This window comes from Stegodyphus dumicola, chromosome X2, assembly GCF_044657685.1.
Source record: "Stegodyphus dumicola isolate Sdum_Otavi_A_Nest chromosome X2, ASM4465768v1".
In the NCBI taxonomy this organism is placed as follows: Eukaryota; Metazoa; Arthropoda; class Arachnida; order Araneae; family Eresidae; genus Stegodyphus; species Stegodyphus dumicola.
The window spans coordinates 183,921,390-183,940,524 of record NC_140781.1 but is presented as its reverse complement, the minus strand read 5'-3'; the positions used below and the strand labels follow the sequence as shown (position 1 = coordinate 183,940,524).

The window sequence follows — 19,135 nt, the reverse complement described above, 5'->3', positions numbered from 1 at the left end:
ATTATTTTAAAAAAATCGAAACTTCATTGCATTTTCCCAGATCTTGGAGATGAGTATTTAACTAACTCATTAACAGTTAACTCAGTTAAAGGAGAACTGCTTTCGAATAAAAGAACTGAAATTTAAATTGAATAATGAGGAAAAAGTCTAATATTCTCCATTTGCAACAAGAAATGACAAAAGTACTTTTTAGTAGTAAAATGCTAAAGACCCTATTCATATATTATTTCATGTCAATATTTTTTAGGTTATAAATAAACATACGAAATTAAATAGACCTTTAAGGAAGTTCAGTGAATTCTGTTCTATTGCAAATTTGCATCTTGAAAAGAGTTTCAAATCGAAAATATCTCAAATTTTCAAACTAAATCTAATACATCTGCTCGTTAATGATGCCCTGATATTTACTGTAACATAAACTATAATTTCATATATTCTGACACTTGCAATCTTATTTTAGGAAGTTCTTTCAACACGAGAATTTTCTTTTCGGTATTAGAGGCTCAGCTATGTGCAGATGCAGAATATTATTTCCAAATCATTTATTTCTATATAAATTACATTAACTTTAATTGCATTCTTCGTCTCACTTCAGCATTCTGTCCTTTCTGAACATTTCTGTATTCACACTCACTATGCACATCATACCACTCCATCATTCCTTATAGGCATGCTCTCCATCAATGCTTTGGAGAAGCTCACAACAGATTTATTTTCAGAGCTTTCATTGTACCTTGTGTCACTGACAGGATTTCCGGACAACATCACTCGAAGCGTTTTCTTCTATTTCCACCGATACCGTCCTTCCTTTCGATTGTGTTATTAGGAATTTTCTTACTGTTGATTCATTTTATACATTTTTTTACATTTTTTGAAGATTATAAGCTTGGAATGGTTGTTAAAATTTAAAATATTAATTTTATTTTTAAGAAATTTCATTTATTCAGCAAATTATAAGGACGATCTTATTTACGGGAACTTTCTGCAAAATATACATACCATCTTACTTATGGAAACTTCTTTCTGCTTTAAGACATCTTATTCTATAATTACACGTAATTTTTTTCTGTAAAATTCTAAGCCGAAATTCTTAATTTTTAGCCGAAATCTGAAGAAAACGAAAAGTGGTAAGCAAATATAAGAACTAGAGGACTGTATAAAAAGTTAGATTTCTTGATTTTTAAAAAACCGTTTTCCTTAAATTTAAAAATGAAAAAATACGAACATTCGCGTCATTTAAAACATTTTTCTAATTGATAGTACATGTCTAGGCTCAACGAATGCAAAACTATATGCCGGATAAGGACTTTTTTAGATACGGTATTATATAATTGCCACATAAAGTCCGTTGTAAGGTCATATAACTATAAGCCTCGAATGTGGCAATGTAAGGCTATATATAAATCCCGTATAACATCACAAGAACCACTTTAGTGTACTATTTTCCTATCTAAGTATCTTTTGAAATGCTACTTAACAAATGCAGTTTTACTTGATTCAATTATTTAAAGAGTAATTTCAGTGAGTAACTTATGTGCAGTGAATTAAAGCATACTAATTTGCAATTCATCGCTTTTTCTCTCCTACGATGTTGAAGATTTGTAATTTATTACGTTAAAAATGCCTCTAAATGTTTTATGCGAAAGGTTGTAAAATCTAGCCTTTAATTATACTTTATGAGCTCTACTAATTGCATTCGCTGTTGCGCTAGATAACTTAAATAACTCATTAAACAGATAATATTAAATTTACGTCTACGCGCCAAGGTATTCCGCAATCACTACGCTGGAGCATCACCATCAACAATACAAGACTTCACGTACCACCCGTTTCAACTCCTGGAGGAGAATTAAGGGCTGTGACGTTTTGTCTGTCTTCATTAGAGATTGAATGCTAATGTATGCAGAAGGGTAGTCGGTTAGAAAACAAGCGCATTGCTGTAATAGTTATTTAAGGTGAGCACATTCGTATATTATAGAGTAATACACATAGTTACTTGTTAACACATAGTTACATTTACTTGTTTCCTTGATTTATAATTAAATGCAAGAAACGTATAATAATATAATTTTTTCCTCCTTTCTTTAAATAATGCAATTTTCATATTTTAAATGGCCGAACAATAGCACCGTAATATATTCGTCGGGAATGGCCACTAAACTTCGGTCATTTAACTATCTCCATGGAACACCGCCCAGGGGGCAATCACCGAATTACAGTCGTGAGAAAGGAAAAGCTCGTCCCAGTTTTGATGAAGAACACCCGAGTGACGTATCGCAGGATCCGAGGTATTACAAAAACTTAATACAGTAGTGTACATTTTTAAAAAGCTGATTAAAATAGTGTAGATAAATATTAAAACATTAAAACCAAAATTGTAATTTAAATTAGCAGTAGCCTCTTAATTCTCCCTCTCTATTCTAAAACTAGTAAGACCTTTTTCTGCACTGCATAATGCTCGTGGCGTAGCTAATTTGGAACTTAAAATTTCGAGAACTGAAACTTTCTCTTAATGCGCAACTTAGCCCAACTTTCTCTTGGTGAGCTTCGATATTGGATAACTGCGCAACTTTTGCTTCTAGCTCTCTTCCAGTTAAGACGCTTATTTCGTTCGCTTACCCTCTGCTGCCTATTATCAGCTGTTTTAAAAATGTAGAGATATTAGGTTGATTGGAAAAGCCGGAGAGATGAAAAATGAGCAATCGCCTTCGCCGGGAATCAAACCACAGATCTCTGGAATACCGGCCCAGCGTGCAGTACCACTACACCACGAAGGCACGCTAGGAAAGTGGGAAAAATACTCCCCTTTTTAAAGGGCGACTGGGGTTTTAGGGGACCCAACCGCCAAATCCTGGGTGTGGAGAATCCTCATCCAACACTCTTTTAGTTCGGGCGCCACTGTAGAGACATTAGGCTGATTGAAAAAGCCGCAGAGATGAAAAATGAGCAATTGCCTTCGCCGGGAATTGAACCACAGACCTCTGAAACGCCGGCCCAGCGTGCAGAACCACTACACCACGAAGGCACGTTAGGAAAGTGGGAAAAATACCTTATATAAATATAATCAGCATAAAGTTGTGAGGTACATAACGCACTCACAATGATGCTGTGCAATGGAAACGAATATGTGCCTAAGAATTAGTTATCAAGCAATACAATTAGGTGTGGAATTTAGGGCTACGTCTTCTTCGAGTGTCATCTTTCTAACTACGCAGTAAAGCCTCTCCAAGGTATTACAGCGCAAAGAAAAATCGGCAATCCGTTGCAGCTTTCTCCAAGTCATCCTATTACATATATATGTGTATATATATATATGTGAGTGTAAGATAAAAAATATGAAAGCAAACTTCTAATTTTAACTGAGTCTAACCTCTTTTATTTTATATTCAATTTGATGACTTCATCTCTCTGTCTTAAAAACAGCGCCATGAGTCAAAACTGCGTGATTCAAAGTCATCATGCGATCTTGCGTGGTGCTTGGTGCGGATGTCTCTTAACCAATCAAAATAATTGTAAACCGTAACTAACTCCAACTGAAACGTTTCGACTCCCTTCCCTTTTCCTTTGTATTACTACTGCGACACTCTCCCCTTTTCGCTCGTGATTTCTTCGTGACCAGACGCTTTGCTGCAATCATCTATGTGCTGGAATGATCGCTTATATCACAATAGTATCAAAATTGTTCTGGATCAAAATTGCTCTGGAAACAAGCACGGTTGGAGTGCCAAGTGAATTGTGGCCACAAATCTGAATTTAAATAAATATGGAATTTAATCCGGCTCGACTGTTTTCTTCATCAAAACGGATGGTCGCTCTAAGCATCAAGAATGTACTGCATCAGTATTTCTGCACATCTACATCTCAGTGTTCTTACATCAGTGCTTCCAAAATGTGTGTTGTTATTACATTATTAGTCTTGTGGGATTGGATTAGGTGCTAACCTAACTGGAACATTTATTTCTCAGTTGGATTTCTGCAAAATAGTATCTGCAAATTCATTTTTCTATAAAAATTAGATATCATAGAGTAAATATGGTGTACTTAAAATGTGCTATCATTACATATATATATATATATATATATATATATATATATATATGCTTAATCTTAGTGAAACTGAAATAAAAATAAGATTATATGATTAGATTTTAGTAAATATTAATATCATTGCTTTATTTTAATTAAAATAAAAAGTGTTGCATATTTAGGACGCGAAAACAAATTTTCTTCCAAACGTTTATCTCAAAAATGTGTTTCATTTTCGTTCTAATTAATTTGTTATTAAAATTATAAAGGTTTAAGGCTGTGCAATTCACAACATTGTTGTTGTTGAAATAAACTACGATAAACAAAAAAATATAATTTCTTCACTTGGTTTGCATGACAAACATGACAACAGCACAGAAACATGTGCAAGAACTATTAGAAATAGGAAGAGAGTGTATTGAAATTGCATTAACATACTCATGGTCTTAAAAATTACAATAGAAATATAGTATCTAATGGAAGTATCCAATAGTATATGAAAATTTCACAAGCGCAATAGAATGATAGCTATAACTTGATGGATTTCTGACACATTTTGTCATTTAAAACTCCGAATACTGTCGCATACATTTTGTAATTGATATACCTGTAAGGAATGAAGTCTGACAACGTTAAGTCCGGAAATTCATACTCCCGAAACCAAGAAGTCTGGGAATAATTGAACGGAAATTATTTTTAATCATCCTTCTAGTATATGGTAAATTATATGGCCAAAACTAGTCTGAACTTCCAAAGAAGAGGATGTAATCGTTGTATATATGCATATAATTTAAAGTTTCTGTCATCCCATCCTTAGGTTTCGTAAAAAAGAATGAAGCAACACATACGTTTTTAGAGTTTGACCTTTTCGCACTAATGCTCTTCTGTTAGCGGTAACTGAAACAGTTAAAAACGCTTAGTCTTTGGAATATTTTTCGGTTCAAATCAGTGTGGCGTTCTTCCGAAATCAACGACACTTAAATTACGTATACTGGCTTAGGAAACAAGTAGTACTTAATGCAATGTTATATACAGTGAGTCAAAAAGATACTGCGACACAAGATGATTTGTAAACACATATTGAAAGAACAATTAAATATTTAGCTTAAGAGAAATATTTTTCTCATGAGCCTTATTTTAGGGATAAACAAAATCGAAAATTATTAAAAGTAAACAAAAATAATGTTAAATAAGTATTAAATTATGTATTTCGTCTGTACAAACCAGAAAGTAATGGTAAAAAAATTATTGAGACAAGCAAACATATTTTTAGATAACTTTAAAAATGTGTTTCTGAAATCTGAGTTTTCTAATATCCTTTCCTTTTTATAACCTCACTGATTATACTCATCATGGATTTCACATAATGCTGACTGAGATTTGCTTCTGATTTTTTCTTCCATGACGAGTTTGTCGTTAAATTCATCTCTGCTGAAATTTTTATTTATTAATTAATAAATTTATTTATTTATTTATTAATATCAAATATGATCAGAACGATTAAGAGCTGGTCTCCGCGTAGGCGTTTTAACAACATGTGGGCAATTCTATTGGAATTCGCAATTTCCAAAAAATTTTACTTGGGATAATTTGTCCTGATGAAGATAGTACAGCGACACTATGCGCATTTTTAAGAGCTATGTTTTGTTAAGCTAAACCGTTTTGTATTAAAATATTTAAATAAAATGTGTTTATCTTGAGATCAGCAAAATGTACATTTCTATCCTCGCAAAAACTGATACAATCCAAACTAAACATGTCAACTAGCGGGCGCATATGGCCTTGACTCCCTTTTCTCCAGCTCTTGGATCACCCCGAAAAATAACAAAAAGTCTATAGTTATAATAGGTTATGGAAAATTGGCATTTCTCCTAAAATTGGGGAGTATATAAAACATCGTGTGCTAAAAAGAACACTTTAAATCGATAAACGCATTTTCTCATTGAGAAAATATCTTTGTCCATTTGTCCATCTGTTAATAGCCTGGCATTCGACTTTCGGAAAGTGCTAGACCACTTACAAATGGAATTAATAAAATTTCAATACCACTGAAGTCTAAAGCAAAAATTTACTGAAGTGTACTTCCCCGAATTTTACAATTACTTATCTACGCGGTTCCCAAAAAGCTGCTAATTTGCAGCATTTCCATGTTCGGTAAAAAGTAGCAGTGTGAACAACTTTTCCCGCTTATGAGAAGTCCCAGCGAATTCATCTTAAGCTGACATTCATGTAACCCGCGTTCTGAAAATCGCTAGAGCGTGCAGTATATCTTCAAACCTGACTGAGGGAAAAAGATGCCAGGTATCGGTAAAGGAACAATAGTTATCCATTACCTACTGCAAGAATTTTATGTTCTTTCTATTTTTTTAAAGAACTACGATATTAAGTAAGAATTTATACACTATACACTTTTTAAATATATCATAGATTTGAGAATTCCTTGTTTTTCCCCTGCTGCTAGCACTATTTTGAGCTGATAACCCACTTGAAGTACTGAGTTTGAAATGCTTAGTCCAGAACATCTGTGTATCCTCACCATGTTTCATTGAAGGAGTAATGTTTTCCATTTGAGCTTCAGTACGGAGTTTTCGCCATATGTTTTGCTTTCTATCATTCCCCAAAACATTACCAAATTCCAAAACTCATAAGGCCTTTTAATGCAGTAACTTGTTACCGTGACTTTCAGTTCGCTTTTCTTCTATCCATTTGTCCATGAATGTTATATTTCCTTAAACTATTCTTAATCATTTACTCATTAGCAACCTTGGAAAACATTCATTGGACTCCTAAAGTCAACGTAAATGCACTCATTTTAGTATTACAAATAAAATTCTAATAATCCACCTTTCTTTGCTTTCAATGAAATGCCCTAGACGCCCTGTTTGTAGTTTGTTTCCATGTATTAGGATATTACATTATGAACAATAGATTTACTTACATTCAATAGCTCGCATATCTTACTCGAAGATTTTCAAAATTTCAATGAAAAATTATTCATTTTCTCACATCAAAAGAAATCTTAGAATTTTTTCAACACATATTAACAGATTTGCTCCTGAACTTAAATTTTATCTTTTCCGAATTTAAAATCCTTTTTCCAGGCATTTTACAAAAGGGTCTACCAAATTTAGCTCTTTATTTCGCTTTTGCAGTAATGTTATACTGTTTATTTTAACATTAATTTCATACTTAAAGGCAAAATATTCAAAATAACTCATTTATTTCTCATTGCTATCTAATTTTATTTATCATAATATACAGGGTGATTATAATTAAAGTTTAAGTTTCAAAACGCTATAAAAAAAGAACCACTGATGAAAATGATGTGAAATTTGAAAGGAATGTTATTGAAGAAGGCGGAAAGCGTATGGCAGAAGAAAAAATGTAGTTTCAAAAGTTAGCAACAGATGGCGCTGTAAGCGGCAGAATCACGACGAGAAACGATAAACGATTCGTAAAACAATGGCTAAGGTAGAAGTTACACATTAAAACGCATTGAGAAATTAGAATTGTTGAATAATTTTATTTGCATGACTGTACATATCACATCGAAAGGGACAAATCGGTTTCAAGAGTTTTGCGGCGACATACCGCATAAGAACCATTCATCAAAGAAGTTCGGAACTGTCGCGAGACTGGCACAAAACATGTTCAATATGGTATCCACCATTGTGTGCAACAAGTTGAAAGCGACAAACAGCATGTTCCGCAACGGATTGCAGTGTCTCCGGGGTGATGTTCAGAATGTGTTGCGAAATGCGTGCCTTTAATTCCGCTAAATTTGCAATTGGAGCACGGAACACAACATCCTTCAGATATCCCCACAGCCAGAAATCACACGGAGTAAGATCAGGCGATCGGGACAGCCAGGCTGTAGGGAAATGACGGCTGATAATTCGAGCATTTCCAAAATGGCGCCTCAGCAGCTACTTCACGGGATGTGCAATGTGCAGAGGAACGCCATCTTGCATAAAAATGATTTCATCCACACATCCACGCTGTTGCAGAGCTGGAATCACGTGGTTGCGCAAAAGAGACGCATACCTCTGACCAGTGACGGTTGCGGTAACAGGACCGGAAGCAGCCGTCTGCTCGAAAAAATATGGTTTTAGGATGAATGATGCCGTAAAGCCACACCATACCGTGACCTTTTCAGGATGAAGTGGTACGGGGTGCGTTGCCAGTGGATTTTCTGTTGCCCATATTCGACAATTCTGGGTATTCACGTACCCTGTCAGATGGAAATGGGCTTCATCTGTCCACAAAATTTTCCACGGCCATTCATTATCCACTTCCCTGCGAGCCAGGGATTCTAACGCAAACGTCTCCCTAGCTGTCAGGTCAGGCGGAAGCAACTCCTGCACATGGCCAATTTTGTACGGATAGCATTGCAGGATGTTTCGTATAATTTTCAGCACCGTGCTCGTAGGCCTGTCCAATGTTCGGGCAATTCCTTGTGCACTGCACGGTTGCACACCACCGGCCGACCCCTACTGTAATGCTGTGGCCACTTCTTCAACTACCGTCGAATGCACTCGTTTTCTCCCTCTACCAGATTGCACATCAAACGAACCTGTCGTTTCGAATTTTTGCATCATTTTCTTTAGACCTAAGACACTTATTGGACCAACGCTTTCTTTTATACCCTTCAGTGTACTGAATTTTTGCAGAGCTACTCTTGCACAATCATCATTCTTGTAATACAGCTTTACCAGCAGAGCGCGGTCCTGCAGTGAAACACCCATGGCGAACGTCTGAGACGCGAAATGAGGAACAGCCTGGTACCTGGCGGCTTTATAACACTGAAATTTAACTAACATTTTAATTTACGTCTTCTTCCGCTTGCAGCGCCATCTGTTGCTAACTTTTGAAACTAAATTTTTTCTTCTGCCATACGCTTTCCGCCTTCTTCAATAACATTCCTTTCAAATTTGACGTCATTTTCATGAGTGGTTCTTTTTTTATAGCGTTTTGAAACTTAAACTTTAATTATAATCACCCTGTATTTAGCATGATATTTAGACATGGAATACTATACAAATATTAAGTTTTGTAACAGTAACTATATTTTTATGTCCCATTACCTCGAGTCACTTTTTCTTTCTTGCCGAAATGCACCTTCAATTTAATGTGCAAGTGCTGTTTAACAATCCCAATTACAATGCACCTGCTTCAGAATACCCAAGTATATCACAGAAATCACCTGAGGTAATTTGATAAAACCGCTTCCCATTACAGGAGGATAATACCATAACTTAGCCTAAAAACACAGTGCGTCTGCTACACATGACTACGTTGTTACACCGTATGTTCAAGCCAACATATGATTCTAAATAAACAAATGACCATCTCTGAGATTGTAAATAAAACTGAGGGATTGGATAAGCAAAATTGGATTTTCATCTATATTAGAATTAATTTAGTGAATCGTCTATTTTGTTAAATTTTATGCAGTTAAAATTTTTAAATGGAATAAAATAATTTACCTGGTGTAGCGTGTGCTAATGGAGGAGTTGCAGTATGTATTTCGATTACAGTGGAATTCACATCCAGGCAGTCAGAATCGTCTTTAGCTTCTCCTGATGATTCATCCGGTAGAGAGGGCAAAGTGCTAACTTCTCCCACTGGTGAAAGCCCTCCCCTTGGAATATCTTGAAGTGGTAGAACAGATCCCCTCCTGCTACCAGGCAGTGTATCAGAAGAGCAGAATGATATTTCGCTTGTGGATGAAAAACTGGAACGACTAAGCATAAGGGCAGTTGGTGACGAAGTATTCAAATTAGCAGATCCAAATGCCCGACCGGTGGATGATCCTTCCGAAGTTAAGAGAGGGCGTTGGCTATCCGGAGACTCGACATTTTGAATGACACTGACAGAAACTTTCGGAGTTGGAAGTAGATTAGCAGCTCCTTGTTTATTTGATGAAGCTGGTTCAAACTGGATAGCTGGTAGACCCTAAAAGTTAGAAAATCCAGAAAAATATATCAGTTTCTTTTCCAACAGCCTGCGAAATGCATTATAACTAAGAATATTAAAAAATCACAGAAAGGTACTAGTTGGTATTCTAATGGTATTTTCTTTGGTAATCTAGCTTGCATATCTGTTTTGCTTATGTTTTATTCTTTCCTTTTCGCATTTTATTTTATGCATTTTCATTTTCAGGTAAGAAATGAACCTAGATCAGTGCGCTAGAAACAAACATTATTCCTTTTCAAGAACATAATATCTTGATTTTGAAATTAATTAAATGAATTGAAAATCACAATTTTTTATTTTTTATGAAAGCCCACTTATACCTTAGATTTCATTCTAAGTATCAAATTTCAGCATTTCGTACTAAGGTTCATTTTCTACTATTTCAAAGTATATATTTTCAGTGGAGAAAACTGGAACTCAGAGTAAGACTATACTTTATTTTTTATGTCATTATGGATTCGTTTATAGGCTTAATCACAAAACGAACATAGTTTCACATCTCTTTCTTCTGTTCTCACTTCTGGAAACAAAGCAATGAAACAAAGTACATTGCTTTGTTTCCAGAAGAATCGATAAAATATTCCAAATAGTTCTTTAATTGCTTAACACTTTTCGCCTTAAAAATATAAAACGATATAAACACAGTGTAGGGTTTAATATTTATTAATCAGTTATCTTATTAAATTTCTCCTTACTGTTGCTTCTACTTTCGACGGCTCCCACCAGGATGCAAATTTGTTTAATGTCTTTAAGCCTAGAATTCTTGAGTTCTTGAGATAACTTGTGGCAACTACGACCGTCTCACTACTGTTTCTCACAGCTTTTGATTACATGCATCGGCTTGAACCTCGTTAGCTCTTACTTGTTTGCGTAAACTGAGAGCCTGAGTCAAAATTTGTAAGCGCGCTTTGCCTTGTAAGCCTCATTATTTGAATATTTAAATTTTACTTTAAGTTTTGTTTTTTGTTATTCCCGCAAGTTGAGAAATTTAAGTTCCGTTATTGCATAGGTTATTGTGTACTGTTAGGCTGACGGCTAGTAAAAGAAGTTTACTTTAAACCATCTTCTGTACTGTAGTTACTTAAACCTTCTTCTGTACTGTAGTTACTTAAACCTTCTTCTGTACTGTAGTTACTTAAACCTTCTTCTGTACTGTAGTTACTTAAACCTTCTTCTGTACTGTAGTTACTTAAACCTTCTTCTGTACTGTAGTTACTTAAACCTTCTTCTGTACTGTAGTTGCTGTATTGAAAGGTTAATACTGGGTGATAAACCACTTCAATTTTGGTCTTCCACATGCCCATATTCGTAGGAGGATTACGTCATTCAAAATTTGATGGCTTTATGTACCGTTGTTTTATCACAATGCGAGGAATATACATTCATTTATGCAGATTTTTCATTATTTAATTTCTTCAAATATAAGGCAGGACTCTAACATTTGGTGGCAACAGTTTGAAAAATGATATGCCGTTTATAGTGATTCGACGCAAAATGCCAAAACGAAAACAATAGTTCTTCAGGGACAAAGCCCCTTTGGACTAATAAATAAGGGAGTTGATGAAATTTAGTTTTGGTCTCTTGAGGTTTTGAGGTTCAGTATAACCCTCTCATTTCCTAAATAAAATAATCTGATTTTTTTTGCACATCTCAAGAGCAATTCTTATTTTAATGAGCTTATTTAAAATACATATCAAATTTTACATAATATGCATATCTAATAACTGAGAAATAGTCACAAATATATTACTGTTCAGCTTACAAGATTTTTCTTTTGCACGACAGTGCAGCTTCTTGCTTTTCCGAAAATTTCTGCTATTAACATTCGAACTTCAGAAATATTAGATCACTTTAATGCCCACTATTATCCTAAATCTCTCATTTGAAACTGATAACGTTCCGAAAGCAAAGTTGAATAATTCATAACGTCTAGTTTTATCACCGTTCTCGAATACGATTAATTACGTTGGCATCCTAATGTGCTGAAAATTTGGTATAAACATATCTATCAACTGGCATAGACATAAATCAATTTGATAGCGCATTTTATGGCATAAGTTTTATATTATTGCATAAAATTTATATATAAATGGAAATATGTAATGAATTCAGGCGTTTACTTGTATATTATTATCATTACTATTATTGCGCATTTGTTCTAAACTGTGCCTTTTAACGCATGAGGAATATGACTGCAAGGACTACTTGTGTATTTAAATAGGTAATAATGAGAGAAAAACATGTTCATTTCATTTGCTAAGTTTCTAAGCGAGTTTTGGGGATCGAATAGACACAGCATTCTCCTCATTTAGTTAAGAGTTAGTCATAGTGCTTTCTATTATGGCTGTGTCTAGTTAAGGACAATTATAGGATTTCCAGGATTACTAATTAGCGAATCCTTTATTATGCACCGCAAGTGTACTATATTATGGCATTTAAATGATCCCTCTTTCCACTATAGTGCTTAATAGTTTTCATGATTAGATATTGATATAAAATTATTAATTTTGAGCCTCTGAATTATGAATTATTAGTCCAAAGGGGATTTGTCCCTTAAGGACTATTGTTTTCGTTTTGGCATTTTGCGTCGAATCACTATAAACGGCGTATCATTTTTCAAACTGTTGCCACCAAATGTTAGAGTCCTGCCTTATATTTGAAGAAATTAAATAATGAAAAATCTGCATAAATGAATGTATATTTCTCGCATTGTGATAAAACAACGGTACATAAAGCCATCAATTTTTGAATGACGTAATCCTCCTACGAATATGGGCATGTGGAAGACCAAATTTGAAATTTGGAATTTGTTTTATTATCGATTTAATATTTTGTAAAACTTTAACGAATTTTTTATTAACAAACTCAAGGATTTCAAAGCGAGCAATGGCAACACTCTACCGCGGGGGGACTTTTTATCTCCAGCACGCGGAACTGTGTATCGGAAATTCTAAAGATATACATTTTAAAAATTACTTTGCGACATTGCTACTGAATTGAATTTTATGCTTTAAATGCAAAGAACAGGATATTTAATAAATAAAGGCAACACATAGAACGTTTAAAAAACGCCGCTTTGAACGTAATTTAAAATCTGAAACCTTTCAGATTTTTTCAAGTTAGTTCTATAATTTGAAATATTTTAATACTATTTTTCTGCTATGGAGATTACGTTTGCTTAATAATATAAGTAATGATAACTGAAAATTGTAAGTAGCAAAATACGTTAAAGGACATTACCTTGTTCTAATAACTTTATATTACACTAATTCTTTTGATATCCTGCCCTTTATCTTGAATTAAGTGCTTAGAGTTGCCTTAACCATATTAGATTTGGATTTCTTGGAGTATAATTAAATATGCTAAGAAGCTGACGTTAACACCCTGTACATTTCATTTCCTGTTAAGAACTCTGCGGAAATTGCGTCAGTAGGAGATTATATAATGGCACATGCAACTTTGTTAGTTAATTGCAAGACTTAACTGTTGTTAGCACAGTAATGATAGCATAATTACTTTAGTTTCTACGTTTAATCTTCTCGCTAAGTTCGAAAGCACAGTTTCAAGTGACTCAAAAATACTTCATTGCTCATCATAAATAGTCATACAGTAAACTGGAATTTGCACGTACTTCAAAAATACTTAAGATTATGTGTTAAGTCAAAATTACAGTTAAAATAAAACTGATTAGAAAATTTGCGCCTTTTATCTCCGAGAATATTCTAATATATACCCATGTCTGAAATTAGAGTTCGAAACAGACTTTTGAAGTTGGATCCATAGTTAGTGACTAATGTCTTCAATAGTTAGATATAGTTTGCTAGCCTAACTATACTATAGCATATATATAACTATACTATAGCATATATATAACTATACTATAGCATACTACTAAACGATAGTTTATAAGGCATTTCTCCCGCCTTCTTAGCATGCCTTCGTAGTGTAGTGGTCTGCACGCTGGCCGCGTATTCCAGAAGTCCGTGGTTCTATTCCCGGCGAGGACGTTGCTCATTTTTCATGACTCCTGCTTCCAAACAAATACCTAATGTCTCTACAAGTTAACTATAATTTAGTAGCTTCTGACGCCCAGATGGGAATATGGTACCGAAGGGCCCGGGTTCGAATTCGGGAGAAGGCATGGATGGCCCTTCATAGGAGCTAACTGTGGCCTATATAATAAAGTGACCAGCGGCTCCGGCGTCAGTAGTGGCCTACGCCTATAATGGCTAGTGCCCGCCATTGGAAATAAAAAAAGGTTTAGTAGCCTCCTTAATTTGCATCTTGGAAGCTTCCGACATTCAGATGTGCAGATTTCTCTTCAACTAATGCTTAATTTTGCAGAAGGTCCAGCAAAATGAGAAATTAAACGCTACAAACGACACTGGCACAATGCACCGTGCTTGAGTTGCACAATGCCATTAACACAGACACGCACAATATGTAATACAATTCCATTTTATTCACTTTTTTAAAAAATATCAAAAATATGTTTAAACCTTTCTCTACTGTGGCATATAAATCCCGTTTTACATTAGCCATTATCTCCAAAAAGTATGCGCTCTTATATTGTGTTGTAATATGCCTCTTACTTTCCAAATTTAGAGCAAAACAGAAATTTCATATTCTGCGATAGGTATACAGGGAGGAACAGCTCTTCTTACAATTACTTAATGAGAAATATTCTTCTATTAAATAATTTTCGGAAACGTCATGTGTACGAAATTTCCAGTTGTTTAATTTTGCTCTCAAAAGGAGTTACCATACTCTGTACGCAAGACATGTTACGAAGAGACGACATCCGGTACAGCGTAGTTCGTGTTTTAGAGCAAACAGAGTTAAAGCTTATGTCGATTATTAATCACGATGCTGTATCTTGACAGAAGACATTCAAGCAAAAAAAAATCAGTTTTTATTTGATCAGAAATAGAAGTTTGTTACATTACAAGCGCCTTATCCATATTTCTCAACGTCTGATCCTGCTGCTCTCTCTCTCTTATCTATATTATTCTACAGAGAGAACACTTTTAAATAATTCAAGCTATCCAAAACGATGTATCTACCAGTCTACGATATATACTAAAAAGGTATTCCCCTAATGCTACCAGGAATGTCAGAAGTGGAACTAGCGTATGTGTTCCTACTGCTGTTACTTCGAAAGCGAGACTTGCGTTTTAAGTAGAACTGCCACGCAAGTATTTTCTAAGATTTTTTTAATGTAAGTGTATAAGGATTCAATACATAGTAAAGCAAGTTCAGGTTTTAATACTTAAGCTTAACTGGTAAATGCATAGTAAGGTTATAGAGCGAGTTCTAATTTCTGTCGAACAAAATCTTTTACAGTTTAACTAACTGGGTGCTGCTACCTTCAAAGTGTCGAATTCATTCCATAGTTTAGCAATATAAAGGATAAAGAACAATCACAAGTTACACGAATAGTTTAATGGGTAAAATACTTGCAAATTTAGCGAATATTAGCGAGCTTTCAAATTCAGTGGGAAACCGAAATAATAAATTTATACTGTTTTTAAGTTAGTGCCGGAATACGTTCCGCTTCCAGCTCGTGCAAATGTTCCCGATGATATTTCTATGGCGAGCAGTAATTTCTAGAATAGGAAAATCAGGATTCCTCTATTAAAACGCATACAAAAGAAAGTAGAATTTTGAAATATATTTTGAAATATATTAAGGGCTTTTAAAGGAATTAACGTTTAACCAGATTTTATGATTTACAAATAAACTTAATTCATATGATTAATGCATTAAATTGTCTAATTTGTATAGTTTTCTTTTAAAACCAGTTTTCATTGATATTAAAATCAAATATTCTGAGAAATTATTTAGGACATTGAAATGAAATATTGTTTTACAGGACGGTACGAAGTAGAAAAAGAGTGAAACGTAATCGAAATTAAATTTTAAAATTTATATACCTAACAATATAGCAACGCTGATTAATTGTGGTAATAGATTATGGAAATAATGCCTTAATTTCAAAAAATTAATAAAATTTAGTATTATGCAAACAAGGTCTTTGTTTTTTAATTTTAAACTTTTAATAGTTTAATAGTTCTTGTTAAAGTACATTTTTTCTATCAGTGCCAAATTTTTTACAATAATTTAGTTAAGCTCAGTTCTAAGCTAACCAATTTTTTAGATTATTGGCTTTGTAACATAAGATGAGAATATTAAGAGAATTTTAATTCTTTTAATATAAGGATGCTCCAAACTTAGACAGATCTGATAAGATAAAATAAAGAAAACTTCCCTGAACTTAGTAAAAGTATCGACTTATAATCAATATCAACATTTTGTTACAAGTAATTACCTTTTCAGAAACATCAAGAAAATAATTCAAGTAGTCAGATTTCTTATCAAAAGGAGAATCACTTTGCCTTACACCATTTTCGTCATCAGTATAAATTTTCTTCAAGTATCGTTTCATAATAATCGATGTTAGCTGTTTTACAGTTTGCATTTTATAACAAACGGTAAATTATTAATTAAATTGTTATGTATATGTGAATATTTTAGATGTCTTTGAAAAAGGGCTAAAAAGTAAATCTGCTGTTACGATAAAATCTCAAGATTTTTTTTATTTTGTGACTATAGTTAACTGAATTTAAAAAGAAAAATTTTAAGCTTCTTATAATTTAATCAAGCAGATTAAGATTGATAGCATAGCTGATAACATATGCCAAAACCAAATAAAAATTGCTCACCAAACAAGCTTCTCCAAGGCGCGTTCCATTGTTTAAGAAATTTTTCATGACAGTTATGTCAAAAACATGTACGTAAACGTCTTTATAGTTGTAGCTTATAACTTAAAACATAACAGAGCTTATAGCTTAAATACTACAACAAAGGAAATAATTTCTTTATACTGTAAACTTAGTTACTGCAGCTTATCACATCGTAAAGTAGCTTGAAAAATCAAATTAATTTGCATACTGCAATTTTACGTATTGACTTGGTGTGATAAAGGAGAAGGAATACTTTTCTAGTTTACATTAATAAATGAAGTCAATAGTTTATTAACTTCAGTTCATAGTTAGTTACTTTAATTTACAACTTAAATATACGCATAAGTGAGTATAGTCTTAGCGGGCTTTCTCCTAATGAAATAATCCGGTCCAATTTAAATATAAACAGCTACGTTTCTCAAACTATTTATCATTTCAAAACAAATATGATATTTATAAATCCAGGGTTATTTTTCTATACGCATCCGTTGAATTTTAAACAACTGTTTAATAACTGAAGAGAAATTCCGAAATGTAACGTGCACATCACAACAACAAATTACAACCTACACAGTTGCCGGATTATCACGGAATCAACACTGCCGATAATTCATCAGTCATATAACTTAATGACTGTTCTCAGACAGCTTAAATTTCGATTCGCATTTAATGTGTTAAAAACTGCGAAAAGCTAAAAATGGCAAAGTAGTTTATAAGGATGAATTTTCAATAAAATAAGTTTTACAGTCATAATTTTTGAAGAATTCAATTTCATGTTCATGCAGAAGAGATGTAATGACCTTCTGCATTATTCAATATTTAATCAAACTAATCACTGATTGCCCAGTAAAATATTTACAAGCTTGTTTATCTCTCATTTTTTGTACTTTGTGTGTGTGTGCTTTTTGTGCATAATCTGTCTCTCTCTCATACCCACATATATGTATGTAAGACACAAATAATATAAATAAAATTTTTAACCTTCAATAGACCCTACCAGTCGCCGTGTGGTTTAGACATCAGAATACTGGTAGTTTGGCCAGGGCTCGAATCTGGACGAACGGGCTTAGCTGAATTTTTAATTTTCGTAGTTTTCTCATGTTTAACGTCAATATGGGCCAGTTTCCTTAAAACGCTTCCCGAGAAGACATTCCAACCTTTAGGAAAGTAGTCCTCGTATGCTTTGCAGTATCCCAATTACCTAACCTAATGTTAAGTCGACTTATACTAAATCTCTCTAAACTTCTTTATTTCCAAGTTAATTAAATCCTTACATAACACTAATAAAGCAGACAATTTTGCAAACGAACTTAAGCAGTCAATTGGAACACTGCAAAATAAAACTCATATTGCTTTGAATTTAATGTTCATCTTGAACACCTCGCAGTTCGCTTTCTGCTTCCCCTTGCTAGCTTGCCTGTTGCTTCGTCTTTTTTTTTTTTTTTTTAAATCATTTCAAAATCGTAGACGGCATCGATGGCGCCTACTGTGGCACTTGATCTTTGTTAGTTATGAAATTGTTTGTCAACTAGAATAAAAATAAATATTAAATTCTGGCATGACTTCAAGCATCTTCTTTACCCGTCAAGATTAAATCTTTACAGTTTTTATTTTTATGTAAGAATCATATGACATGGAATAATTTGAAAATGACGTAGTTAAGGGAGCTTGCAAATTAAGGGACTACTGCAAGTTAAAGTTAGAAGTTTGTCTTATGCAATTGTTATATAAAATAAGGAAGTAGTTTCTTTGGAATGCACAGTGTCGTGGCGATGAGTTCCAGAATAACTAAGGTATGTAACAATTCCTGCTGAGGACTAATTTCTACCAATTTCAGTTAGAAAACGGCGATGTACAAAGGCGCCTCAGTTTGTTACCGGTTAGTTTGGGAATCTCAAAAGGATATCTGCTTAATGTGACAAGAATACTGCACATGCAGGGACCTGCTTGCCAGGAAACCTACTGCTTTTTCATCCACTCCACTCCATTCCACTTCATAGTGGCTGAAAAGAGTGAGAACGCACGTCACGTGAAGCCGAGAGAAAGACTCTCTTCACACTGGCGTCGAGATATTCTCTACATTTAATGGTATTTTATGATATAGAAGGCGCAAGGAATATAAGGCAGCCAATCGAATACTGTTGAGCGGGATGCTTGCTGATTCGGAATTTTCCTCATTTGAGAAGGAACCTGTTTAGGAACACTTACTTGAATGCTGGCCTAAATGAGGTGCCTTTGGTATCTGTTACAGCTTAGAACTTTCGGAACAGCATTCTTGTCCTTTGCGTGAGACCATAAACTCCAGCTTTCTCAGAGCATGTGCATGCCTTATGCTAAAATTTCTTTATCATTTATAATTTACGTAGGAGTAAAACCATTATCAATTCAGA

At 34.0% G+C, this 19,135-nt stretch overlaps 1 protein-coding gene across 3 annotated transcripts in view; it reads right to left on the bottom strand.

Annotated features, from left to right (window-relative positions):
- The window catches only part of LOC118187997 (uncharacterized), a 192,460-nt gene that overhangs the window by 24,729 nt on the left and 148,596 nt on the right, over window positions 1-19,135 (bottom strand). For all 3 annotated transcript variants that reach the window (XM_035358318.2, XM_035358322.2, XM_085809039.1), the window contains exon 8: window positions 9,513-9,981. In XM_035358318.2, the coding sequence (XP_035214209.1) occupies window positions 9,513-9,981 (469 nt within the window). The remainder of the gene's footprint in view (window positions 1-9,512; window positions 9,982-19,135) is intronic.